General features: G+C 40.2%; 1 protein-coding gene across 1 annotated transcript; it reads right to left on the bottom strand.

Annotated features, from left to right (window-relative positions):
• Positions 1-2906: 2906 nt before the first annotated feature.
• Positions 2907-15658, bottom strand: EAF2 (ELL associated factor 2). The gene is made up of 6 exons (XM_054277875.1): positions 15497-15658; positions 13129-13223; positions 12313-12449; positions 11398-11543; positions 8128-8394; positions 2907-3742 (listed from the first exon to the last, which is right to left on the bottom strand). The coding sequence occupies exons 1-6, from the start codon at positions 15597-15599 to the stop codon at positions 3696-3698; spliced, it is 795 nt and encodes a 264-aa protein (XP_054133850.1). The 5' UTR covers positions 15600-15658; the 3' UTR covers positions 2907-3695.
• Between the last annotated feature and the right edge of the window lie 228 nt (positions 15659-15886).

The raw sequence follows: 15886 nt of genomic DNA, 5'->3' as shown, positions 1-15886 counted from the left end.
AAAAGTGTTGGCCAACAATTACACGATTTTGGTGGATCAACATCTTGAGTACCAAATCAAACTATTATCTGAGATGATCTGTTCATATTTAGTTCCCCAGAAATCAGTCAAGAAAGACCCAACAAATAATTCTTTAAAAGACTCTGGTTCTGTTTTTAAGGTAAACCTGTGCCCTGTCTGTTAGCGCAGGAGTGACTTAGTAAAGTTCTTTAATCTGAAAAATCATTATACCCTGCCTTCAGAAAACCCCAAGTACGTGGCAATCCCAGTGTTTATCATGGAATACAGTGGTGCCAGAGCTACCCTGAAGAGATGGCCCCAGCCTGTCCACGTGCCCCAGGGCAGGATTCATGAAAAACAAGAGGACAGTGTTCTTAAGATATTAGAAGCTGCCAGACAAGGTAGGTACAATGGTAAACACACACAATTTCCTATTCAGGAATTAATGAAATTCCCTATTTCAGGAATTAATGGAGGGTGAATGCTGCAACCTTGAAGTAGTTACCAGACAAACTGTGCTTGTACCAGGTACCATGCAGAGAGAAGGGGCAGGTGGACTGTGGCTGCAGTGGTCTGTAGCATTGAAGACTGAAAAATTCTCAAGTTTTCAGCTGCATAGGGAAGGTATTTTTGATTTATCAATGTAAGTGATAAGTAGCTGTTCTTCAAATCCAAAACATACACACTAGCTTCATTATAAAGTCACAGAAAAATATATACTGTCTCAAAATATTATTCAAATATACCTGCTGCTTAGAGATACACACACTAGTGCTTTAAATCTCTGGATGTAAAGACAAAATAACTAAAAGAAATAAGACGGAGCCAGATATATTTCAAGTCATTTTGAAAGACATACTCAGAGGTTGTAGGAACAGTGGTCATGGAACTTACAGCTGTTACTGATTTTATTACTTTCTAGTTAAATTGATATCACATGAATAAAACTGGCTTTAAGGGAGAATAGAATTTTCAAATCAGGGTCAAAAAAGGGTCCCCTTCTCACTCATGCCATTTGGGAACAACCTGCAGGAGATCTGGAAGTTCAGCACTGCTTGGGACACACGACCCCAGCCTTAGGGGAGGAAATGCCCCCTGGAAGTCACAAATGAGACCCTTGCCAAGTCCCCGGCATGAGAAGAGGCTGCACAAGCTCTTTAGCTCACCTGCTGATGTTTGACTGGTACATGGATAAGGAGGAAGCCAATCACACACATTTGGGCTGGAAATGGCATGTAGAGCTTTATTCTTTAATGCATTTACATGTTATCTTTTTGCCCTTATTTCTCCAAGAACTGTTACAGAATCTTATCTCCTGTCCCATTACTTAAAGGGAAGCTTTCCTGCATTATCACAATTGTGCATTTGACAAAATGCCTGAGTGGCCACTAACCACTCTGTACTACATACTGTACAAAAGCTTCAATAACATTCTTCCCTTCCTAGAAAGCTTTCAACCCAAAGATCAAATCCTAAAGATAGCACAGGCTTAGTTAGAGTCCTGAGACCCAGGAACCTGGAAATCTGCTTTGCTCCCTGAGCTATATTTAAGCACATGTATACATGTGAGCCCAGTTACATACAGACTGCACTCAACAGTTTTATCACTGAAGGAGTGATTATAATCCATTAATACATGTGCTCTACATGATATAGATTGTGGCCTGGTCAGTGCTTCCACACATCTGCTCACTCTGTACACCCTGAATGCCCTGTTATTCAGGAAAAGCAGCAGCATTCTGGCTGGAATTAGAATTTAGCATCATCCTAAGGGAAGACTTCAATGCAGGTGAACCACTGGGGACAGAAGGAAGGCAAAGAGAAGACAGCTCAGGACACTGCATTATCATAGACTCTTTTAATTAGCACACAGGGCTGCTCCTTGGTGCTAAGGTGCAACATCTCAGCTCCTCACACTGCCCAACTTTATCAGCAGTGTGTGCCAAGAGCCAGGTACTCTGCTAGAGTTCCCACACTGACAGCTAGGATCGATGAGAGACCTCAATCCTCTTTCCCTCAAGAGTTCCCACTGTCTTACAGGGGTTATTACACAGCATCCTTGCTCAAGGTTGTGCATTAGCCCTTTAATAACACCTGCTCACCCATGGCTATAAACTTGAGTTTTTTCCTTTGAGTATGAACACAAGAACATTTTGCTTCTTACGATCCCGGCTTTAGGAAGCCAGAAGATTAACGAGCTGTGACCTGGTGCAGAGCACAAGGTCTGGAAGCATCAGAAAGCAGCATTTCCCATACTTCATTTTGCATTTTCCCATATTTCATATTTCATTTAATTTCCCATATTTCACTGGGCTGGTAGAGCAGAGTTCAGAGAATAAGCTCCTCTAGTACCATCTATTGTATACACTTACTGAGTGTGCAGTTTTTTCCATGTCTGCGCATTCAGGCTGACATATGGGATTCAGTCCTCACAGTTTAGACACAGAGCTGTGATCCAACCACTGCAATCCAGCAAAGGAGACTTCTGTGCAAGACTGAACAGACTTATCTTGTCAGAACTTACCCTACAGACATTTGCTACTGTTACAAAACTCTTAAGTGGTAAATTACAGGATGAAATTTGGAGTCTGGTCCTCAGTTCTTCAGGTCTTGAAGTATCATTTCAAATGTGGAAAAAGACCTTTTCTTGTCTAATATGGTATTACTGGATGTAATCTGTAATAAACATTCAGTTGCATCACCATAAACTTTTGGCAAGCTCTTACTAAGGGTCACCTCAGTGTAACAAAAGCAACAAACATTTCAGTCTTGTAGACAGGATGGAGAGTCCTTATTAGCTACTATTTCACTGCTTTATTTCTTTGCTTGACTCCTTCACTGGCATGACTACTTCAGGTAGAAAATTGAATTCTTACCCAGCAGAAACAGAATCTGATGCATGAAAATGATAAACATTTGCTTTATTAAATTACTTTTATACTTCTACAAAGAAATTTTCTGATTTCTGTTACAGAATTAAATGAAGGAAATTCATTGCTGTCTCTGCAGTTACCTAAATTTAGATATAAAAAGGTTGTAAAAAGACTGCCCTATTCAAGTTACATAAAACAGGCAGAAAACAGACAAGTTCCCTCAGGAATCTTGAGGCTCAGAAATATAAAGTCCCATTATATAATGAAATTAAGAATTCAGCAATGTGTTGAACAATTGTAAACTGTAACTGCACCAGTGGACCACATTATTCAGCAGTTTCCTAAAAGGTATGAACTGTGAACTGAACAAAAAGTGTAGCTGACACAGCAGACCTCATTTAGTTGTTCTCCCTTTCTCCCCCTCCAAGTCAAAGTTGTGAGATCAGCATTTAAATGATAGGAAGGAAACTTGCCTCCATAAATATCAGAAATTTCTCTATTTCATAGCTATTTATATAAAGTAACTAGCTGTTACAAATCAGTTTCAAGTAAAACAGGTGGCTGAGGCAAAAATAATCAAAATCAGATCATACACAATTTTACTGTAAATACAGTAATTTGAAAGATAAACACATAACCATAGCACTGACAGGATATCAATGCTGCTGTATTATAGACATGATGTGTCAGTAGAAAATTAGGATGTCTATTATCAAAATTGAGGACATTCATTCCAGTCTCTGGTAATCTAATCTTAGTGCAAAACAGATGCTAAGACATATTTAGCAAAAAAAGGTGATACATTTAAGGCCAAAAAGTTGTTCAGTCATCACTATCGCTTCCAGATTCACTCAGCTGCAAGTCATTTCCTAGAAGAAAAAGAGTCAACATATTAGTCATTTTCAAGGAGATAATTTTCTTCTTTCATGATACTCCCTTTCCCAATTATGGCTTACAAAAGCTAATAGCAAACAGGTAAGGGGGGCTGGACTAGATGATTTTTCAAGTCTCTTTTAACCCAAACTATTTTATGATAAAAGAATAAGTGGACGTAGAACCAAACTCACAGTGACAGAACCTTAGAGAGATCATTTTTCTACAATTTTAAAATCTTGGCAAGGAAGCCATTAGCATATTTGCACAAGGGCATTTATTTAACATCACCAGATCACAAAAGACAACACCTAGCTATCTCTGCCACCCACATTTTCATGCTTCACAAGTGGAAAAACTGCTGGCGAATGCAGTTTTATGAAAAACAAGTTGTTGGGTTTTTTTGGAAACACATTTGAATGCTACTCAGCTGTGCTTGAAAACAAAGTGGTGTCTCAATCAAGAAGAGCAGCTCTTTGACATACCACTTAAAGATGTATCAGTGACCTACTATTTCAAACTGGTTTTGGAACAAGTGAGCAAACAAAACATCAAAAGAAATTTTACAAAGCACTTTAATTTGGTGGCTGTCTCTATATATTTCAAAATGAGGAAATAAAAAGGCTACCCTGTGCTTGCTGTGGATGTCCATAAGCTCAGGGGATGTGAGGAAGGGAATCTTCCCAGGATGACAGATAGCTAACAAAAAATACAGCAGCATGCTCTACACAATCTACATCATATCTAGCAACTTCCCACACGTTTTTAGGAGTCTGTTCCAACTGGTATGTTTTTACCCACAGCTCCCTTGCCAAACAACCATTACAAAAGAAAAAAAAAATCATCTATGCAGAAATGGCCTAAAAACAAAAGAAAAATCACTGAAACTGAGAAAACTGAGTGAACACACTATTCTCACATGAAAACCCCACAAGACTCAGATTGGATCTTTTACTGTCAGGCCTATCATTTCTGCCAGAACACTGGAGCCTTTAACATGGCTGCATTTAGCCTTCCTTTGTTTTCCACTGTGTCATCAATAAAGCTTAGAAAGTGGTACATGCTTCTCTGCAACAACAACAACACTTTATATAAGAAAAGAACAGTGAAGATGGTTGTTTCCAAAAATCTTTAAAGACAATTTTTTTCTTTCCAATCCTCTATATAAAGAAAAAATTCACAGCCATATTATTTTAAGATAAATTTAAAAAGCACTTTAGAAAAGACAAAATCAAGTTATTTGTCAATAATTATTCAGAACAATATAATACCCTAAAAGATCTTTCAAGACAGAGAATGGTATTGGTAAATTTAACTCCTGTTTTTATCACTCAAAGGCGAATTACAGTGAATTCTTAGAAATCCCAGCCCTGTTATGCACTAGCTACTTTATGGGAGGACAGGGAGTGTGAACAAGAAGATAACCTTCCAAATGGTGTTTCTGCAGCCTTCAAAAGTTATTTCAACACAGTTAATAGAAATTACACAAACCCTGTAACACCAGCCAAAAATACCAATGCTTGTGAAAACCAGCAGATGGGAAAGGCAAGAACTCCAAGTTCCAGAGTCAGAATTAATATGTTAGGATTTACTTCAGGCTAAGCTTTCTGCCTCATTTTTGCAATCCTATCTCAAAAAAACACCTTCAGAGAGAGGGCAAAACAGCACAATCTAGAGCTGGTGGCTTTCAGATGGATTTGGTGCCAAGACAGAAAGCTCATTTAATGAGGACCCTGAAGAAACATCTAGACTATTGTACTTATGAGGCAGCAATGAAGTGAGGGAAAACTGCTGAATTCTTTTCATGGTGCCAGTTGCTTATTAGCAATATTAACTGGGGAAATAGGAAATGTAATTTGCAGTGCAATCTATGTTTTTAAATTGGTGAATATAATATATTCAACTGAGTTCTTGCTAGTTATAGGGGACAGGGAAACTCATAGGAGTGATCACTGTCTCACAAATCTTAGTGTCACACCCAAACCAAACTAATACAAGGGAAAATTATTATTTGTCAAAGTAAAACAGCTATGTTTGTACCAAGCATCAAAAGAAGTGAAGTTGTGCTGAATACTAAGTACCTAACACAAGGCCACAGAACAGCCCATCTATGCTGGGTTTTCTTTGGAAAGTTACTTTGTTTAACATAACCCTTGTTTAAACAAAAAGACATAAAGCAACATATGAGCAAATATTCATGAAGAACAGATTCATTAGTGTCACCATTTGCAGACTTTGTTATAAGGCAAGTTGTGAGCCTATACAATCAGCTTCTCAAGGTAGAAAGGGGAAGAAGCAGTATTTTGGGAGTGAGGGGCAATCTTGAGGCCCAGATTCCTGAAGAGGTAGATATGTATCTGACAGAAGTATTTAGTTGCCATGTTCCAGACACCACCTCCTCCATTTTCCAAATTCTACAAAATTTAGAATTTACAGCTGTTTAATTTCTACATGTAAGATAAAACTCTGTTGTCTAAGCTTCCCCCAACCTTCTCCCTGAATGAAGAAAGTCAAAGAAAAACTTCACTAATTACCTGGTATTGCCCTGATTCTACAGAGGTGCACAAAACTAGTCACAGACATAAGCACACACCTCAAAGCAAGATTAGACAAGCAAGCAGCTTGTGCTGACATTTGTTGATTCAGTATTTTATTTTTGCAAAACCTTATTTGAGATGGAAGAAAATGACTGTACAAAATCTGACTGAGAACTCTTGCCATTCAAAGTAGAACAATGTGCTATGTGTTTAGATTCTCCAGGTTTCACTCTCCTGCCAAATTCCCTCAGCAACAGAGCTGGAGAAGAGCAATTTTGGAAGTAGTTGGTTTGATTTTTAACTAGTGGAGGGGTCTTGTGAATGTTAACTGCACTGGAAGTTGGGGACGGAATTGTTTTAAGCAGTAATATATCTGTAACTGTAATAGAAGTAAATGGCAATAATCTCAAGAGCTCAGAGGTCTAAGGTTCTACCTGTCAACATGATTCTCAAGCAATATCAAGCCACCAACTTCACCTGAAGCACTCATGATGTTGTCATGGTTTAAGCAGCATTTTCTCCCTATGCTAGAACTGGTGGACTTGGTCACCTGTACTTGTATTTCTCACTGGAAGCTTTCCCACCTGAGATTCTGTCACTGGAGATAAAGCTTAATCAAATTTTCATAACAGTTTTATTAAAGTGTGGAGAACAGGAAATCGCATTTGTCAGTAAGGGTTGAAATAAGTGGCACTCTAATGTTACACAAATTGTAAACATCAAGACTTTGTTCTCTGCAGTGACAGTAAAATGAAAGCAGCATTTCGTTCTCTGCACACAAAGTCACAGGACTTTTCACTCTGATCTTATCTGTTCATGCAGTACATAATGAAATATCAATGCAGGTTATTTAAGTATTTAAATACTAGTTAAAAAAGAGAAAAAAGAAAAAGAACTGCCATTCATGTTATCCACTAAAAGCTGAAATAAAAGTAGATCTGCCAGAGTCTAAAATTTCAGTATAACAAGTTTACAAATAAATGATAAACCATAATGATCTTAGGCTGCAAAGCAGGGTTGATGGAAATCTCTTCAAACCAAGGTCTGGCAGCTAAGCAGCTAATTAAAAATGTAACCATTCTGGAAGAGTTATCATAGCTGAATACTCACTTCTGTGTCTGAGTACTCCTGTTATTTAGGCAGTGAACTTAAGTTTTTCTACCTAATGGGATTTTATTTTTTATGTGAGAGTTTTCCAAACTTTCCTTTTTTTGAATACATTGAGCATGCAATTCTAGACTGTGCAGCAACCCCTATTGAACATCACAGCTACTCTTCAAATTACATTTTTAGTTGCCTGAATGTGTGGAATAAGATAATATCTCCTGAAAGCAAATCACCTCCTTCCTTAAATGCAAAGGACAGTTTTGCCATGTTGGCCAGTGGAACACTGCCATGAATAATTGCAACTGACACAGCTAAGAATACACCATCTTTTAGCTAAGAATACACCATCTTTTCTGTATACTCAGAGTATTGCAACCATAGTATCCTTCCCATAGTTCTATCCAAGAAATGAAAAGCATATGTTCAGGGAGTGCCCTGTTAGTTCAAGAATTTTCAATACAAAATTACTGTTCTCCAGTCCCAATGTATAGAACTGGGAGGAAGTCAGAACAGTTTAGGAAATATTTTCAACTGCTTCAGCTTTAATTTAGTATCTCTGAGAACCACGAACCTTCTAGCCCAGTGTCTAATTCAGCCTGCTGCTGAACAATCAAACCCTAGCATCACTTCCCACAGTTTTAATTATAACAGAGACATACTTAAAAACAATATGGTTTCCTTTCAGAATCTCCATGTCTGGAATTGTGCACTAAGAAAAGAACAGCCTTTGTACTTACGTAGTGTATTCATCATATGACCACTGCTCTCTTGGGATCTGTTATGACTGGCATCTTTGTCAGGAACAGCCTGTTGTGGCATGGCAGACACCGTGGGCTGAGGCTGCAAATATGGCATCGACATCGGAAGAGAGGGCTTCATTTCCTCATCTTCAGAATCACTAGAACTATTTTCACTACTTGATGAAGAGGATGAAGAACTTTTAGAGTCAGATGAACTGTCAGAGCTACTCAGCTGGTCCATGATACTGGCTTCTGCTTTTAGCTCTGTAAACAATAGGATTTGTTTCTCAGTTTACATTCATCATAATTGAAATATAAGGAGGAGGGGAAAAAAGGGGAAAAAAAAAAATCAACAGACATCAAGCACACACTACAGCAACTTAAAAAAAACCCAGACCAAACCCACCAAAGATCTCCAGAACAAAGAAAAGGGCACAAGTGGTATCCAGCCTGTCATGTGGTTTTCTATCCTCATAGCTTGAGCACTTTCTCCTTTTCAAGCCAAGTTTTAGAACAAGGGTGACTGTGAACACAAATGCTTAAACCCACATTCCATGGGGTAATGCAGCCCACATAGCCTTTAATTTCTGCAACTAGCAGAATGTTCTGTGTTTTCCTTAGCACCCCAAATATGGCTTTCACTGACTACAAACTGCAGTTACAATCCACAGATCAGTCACAGCAAGATGTCTGCAGTTGCACCCAAAATGCCTGCCAGCAATTCAGCATTGCAATCAATACATTTGTTTAGGCCATGTGACATTTTGCTCAAAATCAAGTTAAGCATGAAGAACATCCAAAAGAGCCACGAGTCTTACACTAGACATTTGTTAAGATGGTCTTACAAGCTCTTAGAATACTTCAGGAACAGCTTTGATATAGCAGACACAATAAAGCAAGTAGGAGAGTAGCTCATCTCTCTTCAAATTTACCCAATACAGAACAGGTTGAAGGTGAAAGTCACCAAGATGCAAGACAGTGCAAAGCTTAAGAGAAGAAGGGAGGAGGAATAAAATTATTGATCTTCAACACAAACTTCCATGAAACAGACTCTAAGTTATCAAAGGCCACTCTAAAGGAAAGGCCATCTTTATCAAAGGCCAGTCTAAAAGAAAATGGTGTTCAGGAAAAATGGCACCTAAGAGTGCAGCTATGGCTGCAGGAACAAATTAATTTCCAGTGCTAGGAAAGAAAAGAAAGAAAATGAAAGACTGAACTATTCAAGCATAAGGAAAAAAAGAAGGGGAGCAGAAAAAAATAAAAATTGGAAGCATATAAGCATCTTTCTTTTACTAAGGACATGCATGAGAGAACATGATCCTCCACACATCTGGAGCCGTAAGACACCTAACTGAAGGACACCACTCGAGTCCTAAGTATTCAATTCCACTTCCTCCTAAGCAATGTCTAATATAAGAAAAATTTTAAGTGACTGGCCAATACCAAAAGCTAAGAAATAAGATCTCCACCTTGAATTTTGATGTAATTTAATCAGACAGAATTTAAATTAAGTGATTTTATCCAGTGAAGGAAGAGCAGTACATATACTAGAGGATAATGGCAGAATGAGCTGCTCCTCCACCCCAGAAAACAAAGTTAGTAACAAGTTCCAGGTAGTGTACTTAAGCAGGAATAGTCAGTTACACAACCATGGGATGAAGAATGATTAGCAGGCAACACCTCTGAAGAGTCTGAGAGTTACAGTGGATCCCTACACTGTTCTGCCCCTCCATGCTGTGCGGAAATGACTCGATACTGTTTGGTCTTATGATACTACAGACATGATACTATTTGTTCTTTGTGTATAAAGATGAATAGTGCCTGTAAGGCAGCCTTCTTCCTCACATCAGCACTGCTACAACTTCTGTAGATGTGTTTAGGGACTATACTTAAGGAAGTTTTTGGACTCATTGCAAGAAAGCTGAAGGAAATTGACAACAAATCAGGGATTTAGAAAGGAAACCTCCAAGGAAAGATTGAACCAACTGGTGTAATTTTGCATAAAGAATGGGAAAGACACAGCAGTTTGAGTCTGTGAAGGACTGCTCAGAAGCAGCACAGTAATCTGCTCTGTACTTGCATGATAAATATGAAAGTAGTAATAGGCTTGCTGTCAGACTGTCTTTACAGGAGAACCCAAACAGTAAGGAGAGCAAAGCCCTGGAATGGCTTGCCAGCAAGTACAAGGATCTGTCATTGGAAGGTTCTAAGAACAGGTTAAAAGTTACATCAGAAATCTGACTTTAGGACAGAAGGATGGACTAGATGACTTTATACTATCTCTACCATCCTTTTAATTTTTTCAGCATTTTAAATAGTACTCAAAAGTGGACTGGCACTACACAAGAGTTTGGTACATTGCCAGTCACTTTGGAGACTTTCAGTACTTGATACCACCACTTCCCCCAAAAGAACAGACCACCTAGAAAAGGAATAATTTTATTTCCTTCCTCTTTGGAACCTGAGATGAATTATAGTACTGTTCTGCAATATAGATTGCTGGTCAGAGCTTAAAACCAAAATGGAAACAAAAACCATCTTCATAATGATACATCTAAAAAAAAAAAAATCTGTTTAAAGGAATTCAGAACAACTTAGAAAGCAGATGTCAGTTCCAGTCAATGAAACTGCCACCTGTCAGCATTTCTGTAGCAAGTAATTACCACCTGCCATCTTCCTTGTCCTCCCAAAGGAAATAAGGCCTCCTATTAAGTGAAATATGAGTGTCACACCAAACCAGAGTCTCTCAAGGAAACAGTACATAGCACTGCTCAAGGGTTGATTTATGCAAGTTTTTAGCTGTCTTTTTCATTGGAACCTCATCTTCCACAAGGCTCTGTCTGGTAATTTAAAGTGTAGGTTGAGTTGTGAAGTACTGTAACATATTTGCTGAGTGCACAGAAAGAAAAAGGAGCAATGTCAAAATGGAAGTGACTTAGTTCCAGTATGACAATACAACCAAGCATATACTTGATTAAAGTACCTGTGGAAGACAGAGCCAGGGAGACAGCAGCCATTATTAAACCATTATTAAGCCTAATGGTTCAGCTGGTTTTTTACTGTAGCAAGCTACAAATATTGCTTTTTTACACACTTGAGCCAGAGTGGTCATTTCCATATCAGAGTGAAGTTGCTCACTTAATCAGCTTCTAGCGTGAAGCTCAAATAGCACAAAACAAAACAAAAACAACCTACACGTGCAAAAACCTCTTAAAAACTAATTGTTAACAGCATAATTTCTGAAACTTGTGTGCCAGTGGAGCTTACCCCGTTCAATATCATCCATAGGAGAAGATGGAAATGTTTTTTCCTTTGATGGAGAGCTTTTAATGTTGTTTGGAACCTTTGTTGCATTTCGCATTTGCTGCTGTTGCTGCTCAATGCGAGACTGGACTTTACTACTTCCTTCAGCTCTGTGTGTAACAGGGAAAGATTTTAAATTACTAGAAGGCAAGAGGCAAGGAAAAAGGCAAGAACACAGGGGATATGGTACCATGGAATTATTTCTCGTGCCTTTCTAAATAGAATAATTTGATTCTTAGATAAGTTATCATACTGGTAAGTTATTATACTAATATACATAATACATTAGTGTTATACTATTAATATTGTATATGCGTTTAAAATTATTTTTATACAGTGCTATTAACTTTAGAATATTTTGGCAGTTGATTTATTTTTATACCTTGCTACCCAGGATCACTTAATAATAATTCTGCTGGAAGTTACTTATATGGACTCAGCAGCAAAAAAAAAAAAATATTTAAAACCTTGGTATGAGAAAAACAAGCCATTACAATTACTGAGACCTGTCACAAAATTTTCTTTTTTTTAATTTCCTCATTTACAAGCCAGAAGACAGTAGGCAAGCTACTAGCTAAATAGATCTTTTTTCCCCTCCCTCTAAAAACATCAGAAAATAGTTACTATTTCTTTCAATAAGATAACATGTTTTGGTTAATAAAAAATACATAGCAATTTCTTCTGCAGTCACAACTCAAAAAATGTGAAGTCAGTTTGCTGAGAAAGCAGGTTTTTCACTCCTTTGAGCAAGACCAAGTACTTTCTAAAATTATGTTTTCCTAAAGATAGTGATATGTAGTTATATATCTCAATTTAGACTCATTAACATTGATTTTCAAAATGAGTAAAGCACAGTTGTTTCTCCTGTAAATCACCCACCTGGTTTTTTTCACAGTGATGTTGCTACTAAGTTTCTCTAGGCGACATTCTCCAGTGTCATGGTTGATAATTAAGATACATTCTTTTAGGTAAGGCTTCTTTGAGCCCTTGAACACAGTCACTGGTGGAGTTGAGCCCTATTAAATCAGAAGTCCAGTAAGTGTTACTCCTGTAGTCGTTTTTCTTAGAAACAGCAATCCTTCTGTGGTGACAAGTTCACTACAAGTGATCATTTCTAGCCATGTTAAAAATGTTACTGGTTTATTCAAATTAGAGTCACAGTTGCCATGTCCAAAAGCAGCTGCTGTTTGACTGCAATGGGGTTTTACTCACTTAGCTTAGTTTGAAACTGATTAAATGCTTATTTCCCAATATTTCCTTATTTCTCTCTAGGACTCATCTCACCAAAAAAGGTTTCAGTTCCCATATCAGCAGAGCAGTAAAGCATGGCAGGCAGTAAATTTTCCCTTTCCAGTCTTTCCTGCTTTAGAGCTGCACTAGAGCAATAAATACCAAGGGGAAGCTTGCACTGCCAACATACACATGAAGCTTTTCTGTGTACGCAACACTTCTGGGTCATCCTACAGCATATTTCCAGTGCAGCAAATACACTTAAAGTTACAGTGCAGCTGTTTAACCTTTGAGTCTTTTGTAATCTTACAGTCTTAGAGCAATTCTTTTTCTACTCTAAAAATCACTCAGGCAGCTCTGAAACAGCACTAAAACTTTATACCCTTCCATAGCCAGGGTATATACTTAGGACAACAAAATAAATAATTCTTTTAAGCCTGCCACTCTTCAGCCACATCAACTCACCTCAATATTTGGCAGTGTTATTGTCACCTGTTCACCTTTGCCAACTTCAAGGTCTCCTTCACAGGACATATCAATAGATGCAGGCTTAAAGTCATCTAAATATAAAAACAAACTAGATTATTTACAGGCTTTTCAGGAATCTTATAAATGCAGGCACCACTTAATTGCAGTTGCAGGCTATTAAGTAAAAGCCTTTTTTTGCTAGTGTATCATCTAGCATTCCCCTGAGCAGATCATTGCATAAGTCAATAGAATTCAAAGTCAAGCTGCCTTCTCAGGATCCATTATAAGTGTTTAAATCTTTCAGTTAAAATTAGAAAAACACCTTTAGGCTTTAATGGATAAGAAAGCCAAACAAGTCATGTTGTATTTCAAAAAGTACATTCTCATGTAATTATTTTCAGAAGAACCAATAAATAGTTCCTGAAAATGCTGATCCCAAACATGGGAGATGTAGACAAGTTACAGAAAATGCAAAGAGCAATACCAACCCCCAATATGCATTTCTCTTTCTGTTTCTAACTTTACTGTAACAAGCACATCAGAACCTGACAAAAACCTGGTGTTTCAGTACAATTCTTTCTGTTGAAAGTGAAATTCCTTCCCAATTTAACATTGATTTACATTTTGGGGGGGGTTTTTTTCAGTATCTAAAGGACTAGTTAAAATAAGTTTTGAGCAAAAGAGGGTATTGATTTCTGGTCCTTTTCAAAACTCTGAGACATTGCAAATGAGCATATGTTCAGGCATCAGCACGGCAGCTCTGTCACAAAGTATTATTTCCACCACGAATAAATTGGAAAGGCTACAGCCAAAACTCTGCCTGTGCCGATTGAGGGAGACAGGATAGCATCAAGAGGTTCTTGAAGGCCTGTGATAACACACGTGGGGCTGAGCCCGCGGCTCAGGTACGGCAGAGCCGGTCTGGCCCCCCGGGATGCCGGAGGGGACCCAGGGGCCGGCACACGCTCCTCCCTCGCTGCCAGCCCCATCTCACACGCTGCTGGTCACTGACGGCGGCATTCCTGCAGCTGGGGAGCTTCCAGTTCCCCAGCTCGGCCTGCAGCCACGGGCCAGGCGCACAGACCGCAGCTGGAAGCACGGCTGCAGCCAGCACACCAACCCGGCAGGAAAGCCAGGCTGCGGGAGCTGCTGGGCAGGGCCGAGCGCGCAGGAGGAGGCTCGCAGCTCAGACACAGGTGACAGCCCCTGCTAACCTGGCTTGGGCAAACCCCTGAATGTCCTCCTACAGGAATAAGAATACAACAGTTCCAAAGTTTCTCATCAAATCAGAGAATATTTGCTTTTATATATGGCCCCTGGGCTGTTAATAATTGAGAAAATGAAGATATTGATACTTCCAATCTTAACTTCTAACCAACAGCTATTGTCCCTTTTACTCAACTGTTAAAAAAAGTCAGGTGTTGGAGGGTATTTCTTCTGCATGTGCATTTGATAGAACTGATGAACGTGCCAGTTTCTATGTCTCATTTGTTGGAAAGGAAGAGAGATTTCAAAACAGATTTCAGAATAAATCATCACATTAGAAGAGTCAGCATGAAACTCTAAGGGTAGGAGGTACCAGGCGGGGTTGTTAGTCCTCTTTAAAATTAGGGTAAATATCAAACTGCAGCATTTGTCTAAATTCATTTATAGCTTTTTTTTCTCCCCCCTCTCCTCCGCTTCTTCACTTGGAGACAATCTAAGTGCCATTCCCTTTGCTCACAGAGAGCACATTACCCATCCTGCACACCGGACACTCTCCAGAGAGCATATGTTCTCTGAATCTTGGGGATATCATTCTATAAATAACCAGACAACAAAACCAGGAGCTGCAGTCCTAAATTGCCAAGGACTATAATCCTGGGAGCATTTGTTTCCTAGCTACCCTCAGAATCTTTGAGCACACACCTCTCTAGATAGTAATTATGTACTCAGGGAGGGCGTACTGGCTCCGTGATTAACACCGCCTGCCTTTAACCTTTGGTTGCTGAATTACACGGAACTTCTAAAAACTGAGCGCAAGCAAAGACAGAGCCACAGGTTCAGGTTAGCTCTGTTTCCAGCAGAACCGCAGGGAGACGCTATGGAAAAGGCATAAAAAGCGAAGTTAGTGCCCAGCGGACAGCGAGGGGCAGCTCTAGGATACAATGGCCGTACGTGCTCCCAGCACCGACCGAAACTGCACGGCTCTCGAAATCCCGGAGCAGCACCCCACGGCACTCAGCGCCAGAACCCCGGGACAGAGGCAGCCGCCGAGAGCGGCCGCAGCCGCCCCCGCCCTCCAGGGGACTGCGGGCACCGGGAGCCGCCGAACCCCTCCCCGACCCCCGCAGCCCCCGAGAGCCGCCCCAACCCCAGCACTCACAGCGGACGGTGTGGAAGGCGCAGCGCGGCTGCTTCTCGAAGCTCTCCCCCAGCTTTAGCACGCGCGCCTTGGGGTCGTAGAGCGACGGGACCGCTCCGTTCATCGCGGCAGCGCCTCACACCATGGCGGGCCCTAGGGCCGCCGCCGCCGCCCGCACCGAGCATCCCTCACGCCGCCCGGGCCGGCGGGTCCCGCCCACGCGGGCTCCGATAGGCTGTGAGGGGCAGAGCCCCGCCTTCCCCGAGTCGGATTGGTCAGCGGGCGCATCCCCATGTAGATTTCCGCCAATGGGATGGCGGAGGCGCCAGCCCGCATGCGGATATGCAAATGTACCCTCCTCCCGCAGGGGAGAGCGCTGGTTGGCGGAGAGAGGCCGCGACCACACAGCTG

This window comes from Melozone crissalis, unplaced genomic scaffold (assembly GCF_028551555.1).
Source record: "Melozone crissalis strain CALT ecotype California unplaced genomic scaffold, PUWL_Pcris_2 ptg000023l_1, whole genome shotgun sequence".
Lineage (NCBI taxonomy): Eukaryota > Metazoa > Chordata > Aves > Passeriformes > Passerellidae > Melozone > Melozone crissalis.
The sequence above is the reverse complement of the archived record's forward strand: the minus strand, read 5'-3'. Positions and strand labels throughout refer to the sequence as shown.